The sequence below is a fragment of the Ochotona curzoniae genome, unplaced genomic scaffold (genome assembly GCF_017591425.1).
Source record: "Ochotona curzoniae isolate NIBS_2020 unplaced genomic scaffold, NIBS_Ocur_1.0 contig_2321, whole genome shotgun sequence".
Classification (NCBI taxonomy): Eukaryota; Metazoa; Chordata; class Mammalia; order Lagomorpha; family Ochotonidae; genus Ochotona; species Ochotona curzoniae.
This window is the reverse complement of record NW_024465421.1, coordinates 22,707,490-22,723,793: the sequence shown is the minus strand read 5'-3', so window position 1 is coordinate 22,723,793 and position 16,304 is coordinate 22,707,490. Positions and strand designations below refer to the sequence as shown.

The 16,304-nt window shown below is 49.6% G+C and overlaps 1 protein-coding gene across 2 annotated transcripts in view; it reads right to left on the bottom strand.

Moving 5' to 3' along the window:
• LOC121151715 (CREB binding protein) overlaps positions 1-15,179 on the bottom strand; it is a 139,371-nt gene extending 124,192 nt beyond the window's left edge. For both annotated transcript variants that reach the window (XM_040973442.1, XM_040973443.1), the window contains exon 1: positions 14,892-15,179. In XM_040973442.1, coding sequence (XP_040829376.1) covers positions 14,892-14,976 — 85 coding nt within the window. In that variant the 5' untranslated portion in view covers positions 14,977-15,179. The remainder of the gene's footprint in view (positions 1-14,891) is intronic.
• Between the last annotated feature and the right edge of the window lie 1,125 nt (positions 15,180-16,304).

The following is a 16,304-nucleotide window of genomic DNA, read 5'->3' as shown; positions in this document are numbered from 1 at the left end:
TGTCTACACATGTCCAACAGTTTCATTGGGAGTCCACCTTTGTCTGGAAGCAGAGATGCACGTTCCATTATACCCCCACATCTATCATATACAGATAGACCCCAGTACTCCATCACTATTCATTTCCATAATTGCGAAGCCATGAAACAAGGTCAACAACTGGTATGAGTTAGAACAGCAGCAGCACCAGCAGCAACATCAACAACAAATTACAGTACCATGAAAAAACGCGCCACGGAGTAACCGACACATGAGTGAATGCCAGGGTTCTTCAACACTCTACCAAGCAAGACACTGACGTTTACCTGATCTGCTTGGCGCAGGTTAAGTCACAGCCATCTGAGTATTAGTAAGTTAGATAGTCAAACGTAGAAGTTTTAACATTCGTTTCCAGGAACTCAAGTATAAACAGAAACGTGGGTGCATAATCATTTTAAAAAAATGTTTTTTTTAAAGACTAGCATGATAGGTGTGTTGAGACAAGGGAAGGGAGTAAACAGAAATCTTCCATCTACTTGTTCACTCCCAAATGCACAACAGCCAGGACTGAACCAAACTGAATCCAGGAGCTCAAAACTCAACCCAGTCTCTCACCTGGTGCTAACCCCTGCACTTGAGCCACCATCTGCTGTCTCCCAGAGTGCACATTGAGGAAGGGACAAGAGTCAGAACCTGCACCATGCTGACATGACACGGGCATTGCACATGGCAGCTTCATCTTCCACACCACAATGTCAGTACCACAGTACGTATTTGACAACAAGACCCTTACTATTCAAGGTGACATGCAATCAATTCTCTAGAACTTAAATTTTTCCTATTCCTCTAGTACAATGAAAACTACTAAAACCATTTGTTACTTACGTAGCTTTAGCAACAAAAGATTTTACCGGGCTGGTGGCATGGTCTTGTGGCTAAAGTCCTCACCTTGAACGCACCAGGGTCCCATATGGGCGCCGGTTCTAATCCTGGCAGCTCCATTTCCCATCCAGCTCCCTGCTTGTAGCCTGGAAAAGCTTTGGGACCCTGCACCCGTGTGGGAGACCTGGAAGAAGTTCCTGTATCCTGGCTTCAGATCAGCATAGCATCAGCCCTTGCGCTCACTTGGGGAGTGAATCATCGGACGGAAGATCTTCCTCTCTGTCTCTCCTCCTCTCTGTATATTTGACTTTCCAATAAATAAATAAATCTTTTAAAAAAAAAAGATTTTACCATTAAAAGTAGACTTTTAAAATGAAGTGCTGGGCCCGGCACAGTGGTGCAGTGGTTAAGGTCCTCGCCTTGCACCGGGATCCCATATGGGTGCCGGTTCTAATCCCAGCGGCCCCACTTCCCATCCAGCTCCCTGCCTGTGACCTGGGAAAGCAGTCCAGGACGGCCCAAAGCTTTGGGAACCTGCACCCGCGTGGGAGACCCGGAAGAGGCTCCTGGCTTTGGATCGGCATAGCATCAGCCGTTGCACTCACTTGGGGAGTGAATCATCTGACGGAAGATCTTCCTCTCTGTCTCTCCTCTCTGTGTATCTGCCTTTCCAATAAAAGTAAAATAAATATTAAAAAAAAAAAAAACCGAAGTGCTCTTTGAACTGAACATTTTCAGCAGCCAAAACACAGAACATATCTAAATAAGTTTTAAAAAAAAAGTGAGAGACACGCATCTACTACAGCGGCTCAATCACCACTTGGGACTTTGCATCACACTACTGAGTGCCTGGGTGGGAGTCTCAGCTCAGTAATTCATTCAGTTGCCTAGTAAAACACACCTCAAAAAAGATGATTATTTTTTTAAAATTTGAAATGCAGAGCCAGAGAGAGGAAAGATAGGTATCTTCCATCCACCGTTTATACCCCAAAATGCCCACACCAGCCAGGGCTGGACCAGCCAAACCCACGAGTTTCATCCAGGTCTCTCAAATGGGTCAAAGGGGCCCAAGCACTTGGGCTGTCCTCAGATGCCTTACCTGGCTCATCAGCATGGAGCAGAACACTAACCGGTACACACAGGGACGTCAGTGCCACCGCAGTGACCCAACCTGCTGTGCCATGGTGTGAAGTTCCTCACCCACACACTCCAGAAGGCTGAGTGATGCTGAAGCACACGGCTACCACCCTGGAAGGGGCCTGGACTGGACTCTGGGCACCTAGCACTGGTTTCTGCACTCATTTGAGAGTGAATCAGCAGAAAGATTTCTATCTTCCAAATAAATCAATAAAAGATTAGAAAAAAAAATCTTAAAAATCATTTCACAAAAGTAAGAGACCGTATTTGCCTGGCTAACGCACAGTGTACCTTTCATTGATACACGAGAAACGGCTAACACTGGTGGCCTATTAGGAGGGGAGTGGATGACTAAAAATGAAGAAGGAAATTTCTCACCAAGTATTCATTTTTTTAATTTTCTGAAACTCTGAACTGTATGATCATATCATCTATTCAAAAGAAAGTTAAAAAAAAAAAAAACTTTTGAGGAAAATTCTTACACTTGAACAAAAATTTCCTAACACTTTAAATAAGTACACTAGTTATAATCCTCAAATTCTTTTTTGTGAGGCAGAGAGACAAAGGGTTCCCATCTACTGCTTTATTCCCCAAATGTCCACCACAGTCGGAGCTGCTGCAACTGCTGAAGGCAGGAACCCAACACAGTCCTCCCACATGAGTGGTAGGGACCCAATCTCTTGGGCCACTGAAGTCGGGGGAGGGAGATGGTACTGGCTGTGGGGTGGGGCATCTTAAAGTGCAGGTCAAGGACACTGTCACAGCTGAAATTTGTATGCTGCTTTTCAAAGGGCCCTTCTCCCAAAAAGGGGATGCAGGAGGGAAGACAGGCGTTAACACACACTGGATTTGGGCCTGAATGGAAAAACACACTCTGGACAAAACTGATTTCAAATCCTGGGGGGAAAAACAATCCAAAACTAGCTTTCCCAGACAGGATGAGATTTTTGTAAAGTGTTACACCGTTTAAAAGGGTGACTGACCTCACACAGCCTTCACCCAGGCCAGCTCCTCTCTCACCCAGAATAAGACACCACAGCCCTCTCTCACAAGTCTCCTGACCACCTGGCCTGAAGCAGGGTTACAAACGCTGGAAGGAACCTCTTCTCACAGCCCACTCAACTCTCATTCCTACAGGAGCAGCCAGAGTACGCTACATGCAATATGCATTTAAGCATTTGCTGAATCAAACAGCAAAAGGGTAGAATTGAGACTTATTGAAAAAGGGGCAGCCTCTGTGGCATAATAAGTAAAGCCATTAGCATATCATGTGAGTGGCGGTTCCGAGTCCTGGCTGCTCCACTTCCCACAGAGCTCCCTGTTAATGTGCCTTGGAAAGCAGCAGAGGATAGCCCAGATGCTTGGACCCTCCTGCACTCACAAGAAGCTCCTGGCTTCAGAATGCCCCAGTTTCAGCTGTCGCAGCCACATGTGGGGTAAGGGAACCAACGAACAGCAGATCTCTGTCACTGTGCCTTTCAAAATAAGAAAACAAATCTTGAAAAAGGAAAGAAAAAGGCATTACTTTTTTTTTTAAAGATTTATTTTTATTATTTTTTCATTGGAAAGGCGGATATACAGAGAGGAGAAGGAGAGACAGAGAGGAAGATCTTCCATCCGATGATTCACTCCCCAAGTGAGTGCAACGGGCCGATACTATGCCAATCCGAAGCCAGGAGCCTCTTCCGGGTCTCCCACGCGGGTGCAGGTTCCCAAAGCTTTGGGCCGTCCTCGACTGCTTTCCCAGGCCACAGGCCGGGAGCTGGAAGGGAAGCGGGGCTGCCAGGATTAGAACCGGCGCCCATATGGGATCCCGGGCGTGCAAGGCGAGGACCTTTAACCACTTGCGCCACCGCGCCGGGCCCAGGCATTACTTTTAAAAGCTCTCACCACTCACTAGCCATATGTGGCTTTTTAAAAATTTAAGAATGCATTCCCAGATACAGTAGCCACATCTCAATCATCTAATACCATACACAACCAGTTGTCTCAATGCTAGGCAATGCAGACACAAAACATGCCATCGTCACAGAAGGCTCGGTGAACAGCACCAACCTACGGATAATCACAAGAACACTCCCAACTCAGATACAGAAAATGTCTGAATCCACTCTTATTGTAGAGAGAAAATTCAGTTTTCTTTAAACTTTCAAAGCCTGAGAAAGTCGTAAATTGAGAGCTAAAACACTAAATTCTCTTGAGGTAACGAACAGTCCCCACAGATTTTTAAAGAGAAGTCCAATTCACAGGACAAGCTGTGTTCTCCAAACCAACCTGATACCAACAGCAGAGCAACAAGCAAAGCCATACAGAAAACCTGCTGGTACTACATATCTTATTTCAATAAAGGCTATTATAACTAAATATGCAAATAAGATTTAACAGATGCACAAACCAGCAGTTTTATTTTTGTCTACCATGGGTCAATTTTTACTGGCCAAAAACTTAAGTCATCACACCTAAAATATCTAGGAGAACAGAAAATTAGTAGCCTTCGCCAAAAGAATTTCCTACTACAGAATATGTAAGAAGAGATAATTCTCACAGTACAGCATAAAGCTGAATTGGCCCCTTTCAAGCTCAACATAGCTGAAACAGAGAAGAAATTAGCATTGCACTTGTGTTTCTTTCAACCAATCAACTCTTACTGCTGCACTAGGCAACAATCCCACAACCATTTCCCTAATTCCTGCCTTCTGATGACACAGAAATGCTACTTTTATAATTTCTCTGTACTCGCGTTCTCTTTTCTCTAAGTCCTAGCCTACCAAAGCCATACAGAAACCCCATGAGTATTTAATCAAGCCATTACTCCAGAGCAATAACTAGAAAACCAGCTCCATTGAACTGGTGTTCAATTTCCCTACAAAGATCAGTTAAGTGAAGCATGAGTCAAGTGAAGTCAACCTAGCACCTCATCTTCCTCAGCTCCACATCCATTCTATCACAAAGTGCAGCTGAAACTTCACCAGCCCTAGCACTAGCAGGGGCAGCTGCTCTCCTTTCCTGAGGATCTGGTTCTGAGTTAGATCTCTCATTACATCAGCCAAGTCCTCACCAGCTACAGAGGTGGGTGATGTCTAATATTTTTTTCTATACAATTAAATACAGCTGCTTTAACCTGCGAAATGCCAAGCAGCACAGCAGAGCAATATTCGAAGTTAATCTAAGTGAGCAGAGATAGTAAGGATCCCTCGTAGCGAGCTCTTCGCTTGCTCTCGCTCTCACACACACACCTGTCACCCAGTGACTGCACCGAGTCACAGTGCTGAGGAACTGGGAGCCGGGATCTGTGTCCATCCTGAGCTGAAGCCAGGGCCACCTCCACAGCACACACAGCGGGTCGTAGAATAAAAAGCCCTGAAATTTCCTTCAATTCAGAGTCATGCTTAGAAAGTTCTACTTTTAATCAGGTGACAAATACTCAAAAATATTTTAATTTAGGCCTGGCTCAGTAGCCTAGTGGCTAAGGTTCTCGCCTTGTACATGCCAGGATCCCATATGGGCACTGGTTCATGTCCCGGCTGTTCTACTTCCCATCCGGCTCCCAGCTTGTGACCTGGGGAAGCAGTTGAGGATGGCCCAAAGCCTTGGGACCCTGCAGCCACATGGAAGACCCAGAGGAGGCTCCTGGCTCCTGGCTTCAGATTAGTGCAGTTCCAGCCATTGCGGCCACTTGGGGAGTGAATCAATGGGTGGTAAATCTTCCTCTCTGTCTCTCCTCCTCTCCGTATATCTGATTTTCCAATAAAAATAAAATAAGCCTTTAAAAAATATTTTAATCCAAAGGAATTGGGACAAGCTCTTCTACTTCCTAACTGTACCTAATTAATTGGTAGACTTTGATAGTTCCTGAGTGCTATCAGTTTGTAACCAAATGCCAGAGTCGGCGCTATTCAAATGTTGCACAAGGCTTCCCCAAAGACTCCCAAGTACAGTAGCCTATTTTTCTTGTCATTTCACTGGTTATTCTATCAAGTTAAAATGTGAATAGATGGTACAGTTTAGATTAAAATTTTCAAAACACTTGAGGGAAAAAGGAGTATTTCTGAACTATGAAAAGCACTGGCTTTATGACAGACTTGTGAAGCCCTGTCAGGCAGCCCTTCTCTGCTTACGGAAGACGACACGAGCACAGCTAGAAAAGACACCTTAGGCACACAGCAAGGCTCAAGCACATGAAGACATTTCCAATAGCAGCAAACGAATCACCCAGAATTGGGAAAGTCAGATTTAATCAAGCAGAATTATTTGCACCATTTAGATCTTTCTATTCTTAGCAATGGTTCAACTAAACATTTTTTTTGATTAAAGGAAATGAAACACCGGTGAAAACCACACAGGATGATATCCAAGTCTTCCTGAAGGGTAAGTTTAAAAAGAAATTCAACTTTTTAGACATAGAGCTCAAATTTATTCTTATTTTCTACGTTTAGAAACAGAAAATACCCCAAAGGTGATTTTCCAAAGACAATCATGAACTTTTTAATTGGAAAGTCAGATATACAGAGAGGAGGAGAGACAGAAAGATGTTCTGTCAGATATGATTCACTCCCCAAGTGACCACAACAGCTGGTGCTGTGTCAATCTGAAGCCAGGGTCTCCACTGGGTCTCCCACGTGGGTGCAGGGTCTCAAGGCCTTGGTCCATCCTTGACCACCTTCCCAGTCTACAAGCAAGAAGTTGGATGGGAAGCAGGGCCACGGGGATTGGAACTGGCACCATATGGATCCTGGTGTGTGCAAGGAGAGGACTTCAGCTGCTAGGCCACCATGCTGGGCCCACTGCCTGAGAACTTTAAAACAAAACGAAACAAAATGAAATAAAACAAAAGAAAAAAAGAAAAAAGAAAAGAGAAGAGAGAAAAGAAAAATTGAGTTGTTTGTTCACTTTTTGTATATCACACTCCTTCTCCAGGTGTGAAATGCCCCGTGGCACGCAGCTGACCACTGCAGGAAGGGTGCTCCCAGGGCCTGACACGTGGCTCCTCACAGAGGGTGGAGTATGGAAAACTCCTCTCAAGCAGCAAGTAGTGGCACAACAGCTCGCTGCCGTGTGACAGCTCTGAGTTGGGAAGGGCAACCCCCTTTCCCCAAGTGAAGAATGAGCTGAGGACCTCATGCCAGCCCAGAGTCCACACTCTAAAGAGGAATGACCAGGGAAAAAGCTTCAGGGAGGGCAGAAGGAAATGCCAGGCACATATCCCCAAATTAGAGGGCACGGCCAGGAGTGCCAGAGCATCCAAGAGACAGTGGATAGCCAGAAGTTGTCACAGGCCGTAACATTCAGGGACCCAGTCAGGGTTCTTCGTCAACAGCCCAGGGAGTGCAGAAGCTGAGAGGTTCCACTGCCACCTAGCTAGACTCTAGCTCTTCAAGAGGTGAGGAGGTGCAGAGCAGCGAGACCCAACTGTGCATGACCGAGAGCGTTTCTCTCAGCCCAGGGTCCCTTCGCACCCTTCCAGGGCTGCTTTGGGGGTATGTGACCCACAAACCCAGCCCTGAGCTGCTACACACAGTAATCCTCAGGAAACAGGAGTGTAAATTCAGTCCTCCTCAGACTGCCCTCTCAAGTTTTGCCTCTAAGTTTTGTCAACACAATTCTCAAAGGTGTCTACCAGAATCCTTTGTGCACTGCTGCTGCCTCATGGGAACCTCAAGCTCAAGTGCATTAGACATAGGACAGAAACAATCAAATATTCAGTCACCTGCTGCTTAAACAGCCATGAACTATCTTTCAAATTATCAAAGATTTTTCACAATTCATGCCACTTACATTTTTGTATTTTAGAATTTGCTAATTACCTCGTTCACATAAATACACACACAAACCTGAGAATGGAGAAACTGATTAGAGTCCCTGGCTCTGTGTCCAATGCTGGGCCTCTGGTCAAGCACAGTTACTGAGCAATCAAGTCTAGCACTGTGGGCAAAACACACCCGTTTCCCCTAAAGCCTAAAACCTACAGACAGCTCACCCCCATGCGCATCTGCCCACTCCCAGCATTCTGTGATGGGAACTGCTCTCTCCATTATATAAGCGAGGAAACTGAGGCTCAGACACAACCTGCTTCAAAAATGTTCTGGCCCAGGCACTCTGAGGCCAGCTACATTTGTGACCAAATCAGAGTCAGAGTGCATAGGTACAGAAAGTAGAACTTAAAGAATGTATCTGACTGGTGGCAACAAGCTCAAAAGCAAAATCTTACAACTGTGGCAGCTTTGCAACACAAATACTAAAGGCTCTACCACCCATTCCCTTAAACACTGCCTGAGGAACTACTATGCACAGGCACTGCCCCAGCAAAGGAAAAGTGCTCCCATCTTTCAGGCAGCTGCTTTTATTTTATTGGAAAGGCAGATTTATAGAGAAAAGGAGAGACAGAGAGATCTCCATCCATTGAATCTTTCTTCATATCCCAAATAGTTGCAATGGCCAGAGCTGAGCTGATTCGAAGCCAGGAGCCACTTTTCAGGACTCCCACATGAGTGCAGGGTCCTAAGTCTTTGGCCATCCTCTACTGCTTTGCCAGACCACAAGCAGAGAGCTTGGTGGGAAGAGGGTCAGCCAGGATATGAACCAATGCCCATACGGGATGCCAGCACTTGCAGGGGGAGAATTAGGCAACTGAGCCATCAAGCCAGCCCAAATAAATCCTTACCAAAAAAAAAAAAAAAATTCCCCAAAGAGTCTAGCCTAGGACAGCAGGGAGCCCATCACTTCCCATGAACACTAAGAAGTCAATTCCGTATCACATCATGGTAACATAACTGCAGTCCCAGGCCACATTCCCTGGATGCCACTCCTTCCAACTCAAGCTGCACTAGGTCAGATACGCCCATTCACTCACATGTTTTCTATGGTTTCTAATATGGCCAGCCAAATAGAAACGGAGAACACTGGGCACACAGGCACTTACCCTCTGCCCCTTCACATGAAGTCTGACAACCCTTGTGTTACATGGAAAGGGTTCCTGGGGCCAGTACACACAGAGTATCAAGCTGCTGCTTAGGACTGCAGCATCCCACACGGGTGGCACTTGGTATCCCAGCTGCTCCACTTCCGATCCAGCTGCTCACTAACAGTTTGGGGAAAGCAAGTTGGCCCGAGGGTCTGGGTCCCTCCCACTCACAGGGGAGAGTGGGAGGAAGCTCCCGGCTCCTGGATCAGGCCACTGCAGCCATGCAGGGAGTGAATCAACAGATGGAAGCTCTCTTGCTCCATCTCTCCCTCTCTGCAATTGAGTTTTTAACAAAATAAATCTTAATAAATAAATAACTTCCAGTTGTTTCAGGTAACTTCCATGATGTTTCAGAATGGTGACTGCACCATAAGCAGATGAAGGTGTGGGGGAGCTAGCAGTAAATGCCTCAGCTACAATCAACTTCCTGGGAGCACAGAACCTTTGGTAAGAAGCACCACTCAGCTTGCCCTCTGACTCAAGGAACGCACTCCAAGAACTGGGTGAGGGTGAGCTGCACCTCACTAATATAGCAACCCCTTCCGATCGTTAAGAACTCACAAGGCAGCTGAGATTTTTTTTTAAAGACTTATCTATTTGAAAGGCAGGTTTCCAGAGAGATGGAAGACAGAGGAAGCAATCCCCCATCTGCTGGTTTACTCCCCAAACGGCTACCATGGGCTAGAGTTAGGCTGCTTTGAAGCCAGGAGCTTCCATCTGGTACAAGGACTCAAGTGTTTGGGCCATCTTCTGCAGCTTCCCCGGGCACATTAACAGGGAGCTGGATCAGAAGTGCAACGGCTAGAACTTGAACTGGTGTCCATATAGGATGCCAGCCTTGCAGCAAAAAAGCTTAACCCACTATATTACAGCACCGATGTCAGAACATATACTCTAGAGAATTCATTTTTAGCATTTTATTTTCAAGCACACTAAGCAGAAATATAAAGCACAGAGATACCCCAAGTAATGGTGCACTTCATCACACAATCATACTGGCACTACAGAGCAGTTACACGGAATACTCACTAAGCCTCCAGGCTGGCAGGAATCCCTCTCAGCTAAGTTAAGAACTATAGGACCAAAGCTGAAGGCCACACAGCAAGTGCCTCTCAATGCTTAGGTCGACAGGAAGGCGCCCTCAGGGTGCCTGACCTTCACCTACCATTGCAGCTGATGGCACCGGTCTCTCTCCTGCATACTCAGGAGTCCTCGCTTTTTTTTAACAGGTCACAGCAAAGCAAAGTCATGGGAAAGACCCAGCTCTAAGTCTCCAGAAGGCTCTTAGCTCCTATTTAGACACAACTTAACCATGAGGTAAAACAGCCTGACCATTTCTTAACTTTCCCCTTCAGTAAATGAGAATGTGAGGCCACACAACTGGCAGCAAGGAGCAGTCCAAAGCCTGAGAGAAGTGGGAAGTCCTGTTCCTTCTCAGGGGTCAACTCCCCATGGACTGACGAGATCGGAGCTTGTCAAGTCAGCCACACAAGCGAATGAAATGTGTATGGACGTAGATTTACAAAACAGATGTATAAAAGTATTTCCTTTCATGATGTGGGTGGTTGTGGCTTGGGGGAGATCACCTCTCTCTCCATCTCACCTCACAAACTGCTGTAAGGGTTAGACTAAGTTGGTTCAGGGACAAGCACTCTGATAAATAAAGTGCTACAGAGACAAGATCATTAGTTGGTTGAAAGGATATTTGGCTGGGAATCGTATTTACCACAAACTTTCTAAAACTGCTTCTCTGCTACATTGATAAAATGCCACAACTGCTTAGAGGCTCCCACACTGCACAGAATGATACACGCCAACACTCAATTTTTAGGATGCAATTGTTAATGACTTCCTAGTATTTGCTGTGAGCAAATTTTGTCATAATAAAGCTGACACCACACCCCCACCTCTGCAATAGTTTATTGCTTGCCTGAGTATTTCTCCCACACCATGAAATCATGAATCCTCAAAGTTAAGACACCAACAGATTACCCTAATTTGGTCATACTAAGTAAAGAAGCTTCTTGTGCCACAGCAAGTTAAGCCGCTACCTGCAGCACAAGCATCCCATATGGACGCCAGTTTGAGTCCCCACTGTTCCACTTCCAATCCAGTTCCCTGCTCATGAGCCTAGGAAACCAGCGGAGGATGGCACAAGCACGTGAGCCCCAGGACCCATGTAGAAGACTCAGAAGGAGCTACTGACTCCTGTGTGGCCAACCCCAACTCTTATGGCCAACTGCAGAATGAACCAGTGGACAGATGACAGCTTTCTGTTTTTCAAACTAATAAATCATTCAAGAATTTTAATAAATAGAGACAAGCATTGTGAAATAACAGGGTAAGCTGCCATCTGCAATGCCAGCATCCCACATGGATATCAGTTCAAGCCCCAGTAGCTCCTCCTCTGACCCATCTCCCTACTAAGGCACCTGGGAAAGCACAAAAAGTGGCCCAAGTCCTGGGCCTCTGCACCATGTGGGAGGCCTGAATGAAGCTCCTGGTCCCTGGCTTAGCGCTGGCCCGACCCTTTTCATTGTGGCCATTTAGTGAGTGAACCAGCATATGGAAGATGTTTAACTCTTCCTTAACTTGTCCTCTCTGTAGCACGGCCTTTCAGAAAAAAAAAAAAAAAAAGTAAAACAAAACTTTTAAATAAATAAAAATAATACATACTGGTAACACAAGGGTCAAACATATAAAAGATACCAAAGGAAACCATGTCACTGACCGACGACCACACCCACTGTGCAGTACTCCAGAGCTGCTCCTTCAGCTCCTTCTTGCATTCCCTGCGCTCGTGGGGTGCATGCCTGTCTGTGGCCCCTCCAGGATTACCATCTGTCATCGGTGGCAGTAGCGCTAACTCTCAAAGGTGCTGCTGGTTCTTCCTGGGGAGTTGCATGCACACATCCACATTCCCATGACACTGCCAGGACCAGGGCTGCTAAGATCTGCAACAGCAGACCTTTTCCTCTGCCACTGTGGCTCCCACAGACACATCTGCATGACAGGGAGGGCTTCACAGGCCATGTCCTTATATGCACACCACATCACACGCTGCTCTGACTTCTCAGGCTCCTGCTCCTTTCTCTGAGGTCTTAACGGGACAGAGCCACCCTCCTTCATAAAAAGATTTTTCTTTTAATTATTGGAAAGACAGATTTACAAAGAGAAGGAGAGAAAGATCTTTCACCTGCTGGCTCACTCCCTAAATGGCTGCAATGGCTGGAGCTTAGCCTACCCTAAGCCAGGAGCCTCCTCTGGGTCCACCATACGGATGCAGGGTCCCAAGGCTTTGGGCTGTTCTTTACTTCTTTCCCAGGTCATAAGCAGGGAGTTGGAAGGGAAGTGTAGCAGCCAGGACGTAAACCAGCATCCATATGGGACGCCAGCACTTGCAGGGAGAGGATTAGCCAATCCAGCCACCATTCTAGGTCCCTCGATTTTTTTTTTTAAGGATTTAGTTACTTAATTGAAAGGCAGAGTTAGAGACAGGGCGAGACCTTTCACCTACTGATTCACTCCCCAAATGTACAAAACAGCCAAGGCTGGGACAGACTGCAGAAACAAGCCAGTAGCTCCATCCAGGTCTCCCACGTAGGTGGCAGGCACTCAAGCACTTTGGCCATCTTCCTCTGCTTCCCCAGGTACATTACCAAGGATCCGGATAGGAAGCAAAGCAGCTGGAACTTGAACTTGAAATGATGCTCTTGTGGGATGCCTGTCACCTGGCCTGCTGTGCCACAGCACCAGCCCTTCTATTGCAGCAAATGATTGCACCACCTGGCCCAGTTTTCTTTCGGAAACTTCAGAGACACACCCTTCTCATCAAAATAAGGCTGAAAATCTCAAGAGTGCTACTCTTAGGTCTCTCCCATCTAATCAAATATCCTCACTTCAATGTAATTTTTGCCAATAATCTGTAGTTAACCATCTACTTTAAAAACATCAAGATCTCATCCATCTCATTACTCAATGTCCCAGACTAGTAACTATTCAAAAGTTGTGCCTTGTTTAATGTGCTGGGTGAGGACTCCTTCCCTTGGTGGTCCTCCCTCCCTCATAAACTCTCCAGAATAATGTGACAGTAACAAATGTGTAACTGAGGATCCAGCTGCAACAGGACAGTTACTCCACTCCTCCCATTCCGTAAAACAGACGTGAAAAGTTCAAGTGCTCCTGTCCCATGCAAAGGCCAACATCGAAAAGGAAAGGAAAAAAGAAAGTGGGCTACTTTGAGAAACCCTTTCTGATAGGACTTGGTTGTGCCAAAGTGCGCGGCACAAACTGGGGCTCTCCAACCAACCAGAAACCCTTCCGGCTGCGTCTTGAAAGCAGCTGAAAGTCAACAGCAGGACCGTCTTACGTTACTCATTTGTTCCCTTTTGTAAAAGTCCACAGGAACTTCATTCAACAATAGCAGCACCACAAAGCCACCCAAGTTATCAATTTCAGAAAGGCTTTCCAGCTGAACTTGTATTTCACACAGTTAACATGAAGCAAAAACGGTCTGTGCTACAAAAGCAAAGGACATGGAAACTGCCTTAGTTTCCATATTCCTCACTCCAATAAGGCAACTTTTTAAATTACTGTCAAGTTCAAACTTTCACAAGACAAAGAGAAAAGTATCATTAATGGACTTCAGGAGCTTCACTGACTACAAACCGTATTTTAACTAGGCAAGAAAGAATCTCTTTGAGATTTTTAAAAATCCTTTCTCTCACTTCTACAATATTAAAAGCCACTTCTACAACTGGATTCCAGGGATTACATTCAACACAAATTCCCAATGTACTTAAAGAGTACACAGCACCAGCGGCCAGTCACAGAAACATTCCCACCGGCTGAAGCCCTGATTGTGTCCTGCACAGCTCTGACAGCAGCAGCGTAATTCAGTTTGGCCCCATTCATTAGAAACTGATCTTCGGATGCTGCCACCACCAGACTGTGTGGGACGCTCGCGGCCCAGCGGCGACAGTTCCCGGTGCACAAGTTCTCCAGGCTGAGGAGCCGTCCACACGCGCCAGCACCCGCCAAGGCAGACTCGCTGAACCAGCAGCACACCACGCTGCCTCTCTACGACTCCCCAAGAAGCTCCCCCAAATAGCTGTTTTAACCGGTAACTTAGCATCCTGCCAGTTTTTTTTTTTTTTTAAGAAACTGGAATCCCCACGTGAACATAACTTCTTGCACATCCACACTGTAAAAGTCACACAAACTGTAAAGTCGACTGAACCGCCCATATGATTTCAGAAATCAGCAAACTTTCTTTGAAAGTTAAGCACGTTTAACGCAACACAGCAACCCAGATGACATCTCGCTATGCCGGGAGTTGTCGAAAAACAGAATGACAAGGTTGACTCTCTCCTCCTTCCCAATCCTCCCCTCAACCCTCGGCCCCGGGAAAAAAGGAAAGAACACGAGTCTTCAAAACAACTACTTAGCATTTTTCTCAGGCGCACATTCCAAGAAAACTTCTCCGTGCTAACTCCCAAGAGGGCGGGTGGCTGCTGCGAGGGTCTTCCCACATCGGAGTGGTGAGGGGTGCGCCCCAGGGAGAAACGTGCCAGGGGCCTCCGGGCCGCGATCCTCCTCAAGCACCAGGCCTGCCGTGGTCAACCCTCAGCCGGTCCCGCGAGCCGCTGCCGCCCGCACCGCCACGCACCACCCCGCGCTGCGCTCCACTCTCATCCGGAGCGAGCGTCGCGGGCAGAACAGCCAAACCCGGGGAGCCCAGGGCGGCCGGGCAGGCGCGGCCCCCTCGCGCCCGCTGACAGGCGGGCTCCCCACAAACTTCCAGCCTCGGCCGGGGGCCGCCCCCGGGCCGGGCCGGCGCGACCACGACCACCTCCGTGCCCCCCTCACCCAACCCCTCGGGGTGGACAGTGACGGCGAGCTTCGGCCCCCGCCGCCCCGATCCGCTCCTCACCTGTGCTGTCATTCGCCGAGAAGCCGGGCGAGCTGAGTTTGGCTCGTTTGGGGTTGGGCGGTCCGTCCAGCAAGTTCTCGGCCATTTTCACAAGCTCGCGAAAACAGCCCCAAGCGCGGGCGGCGGGGCCGGGACGGCCCGTACGAGGGGTCGGGGGCCCGGCCGGCCGCGAGCCAGGAACGAGCGAGGAGCGAGCGCGGGCCGCGGCGGGCCGGCGGGCGCCGAGGGGAGGAGGGCGCAGGCCGGGTGGGGGAGGCGGCGGCCAAATCTCAGCCACAGCAACAGCGCCCCGCAGCGCTCACCGCCCGCCCCCGGCCGCCGCCGCCGCCGGCCGCGGCCCCCTCATCCCCTGCCCGCCTCCCGAGCGCGACACTCCGCGGCGGGGGCGCCCGGGCGGCCCGGCCGTCCCCCCGGGCCCGGCTGGCAGCGACGGCGCCCGGCCGGGCGGCTCAGGCAGTCCCCGGGAACATGGTGCCGCGCCGCCGCCTCGCTCTCCCCCCCCCCCGCGCCCCACTTAATGAATTCGCTCGCGGCCCGACGACGAGGGGGCTCCGGGCTCGGCTCGCCGCCCGCGGCCCGCCGCCGCCGCCGCCGCCGCCGCGAGAAAAAACAATGCGCCGAGCGGGGTCGCCGCCGCCGCCGCGGCCCCCCCACCCCCGTGCCGCCGCCGCCGCTGCCGCCGCCGCCGCCGCCGCCGGGCTCCGGGAGGCCGAGCCGAGAGGCGAGCGGGGCCGCTGGGGCGGGCGCCGAGGGCCGGGCGGAGCGGGCCGGCCGGGCGGAGCGGGGTGCGCGGGCGGTTGTGGGGCCCGGGACCGGCGGGGCCGAGTAGATCGCGCTCGAAGCCCCGGTCGGGTCCGCGACAAGATGGCGGCTGTTGATTCCTCAATTAAAAAAAAAAAGAAAGTTTTTTTTTCTTCTCTTTCCAGAGCCTGAACGGGGAGGGGGAGGGGGCGGGGCACGCCAGTGCGTCACCCCCCCGCGGCGTCACCACGCACGGCCCCCGCCCCGCCCCCTCCACCTGCGCCGGCCGCGGCGGAAAGAGCCGAGCGCGCTCGGGGCGGAAGGGCCGAAGGCGCGGCGACCGTGCGTGGCGGGGGGCGGCAGGCGACCGGGCGAGGGCCGGGCTTGCGGGGCGCGAGTGCGTCGGGCCCGGCCGCCACTTTTGTTCTGACGGGCGACCGGCTGCAGGGACCTGGCTTCCGGCTGCGGTGCGCTGTGAGGTAGCACACCGGGTCCCAGGCGGGAGTCGGCGCCCGGCCCGGGCCCTCCCGTCCCCGCCGGAACGGCTGCGCCTCGGCGGCTCCTCAGGTCCCCGCCTGCTTCCTTCCTTCTCGGGGACGTGGGACGAAGGGAGACCGGGGGCCAGCGTCGGCCCCGCCACTTTCCCTCACTGCCTGCCAGTGATGTGGCTTG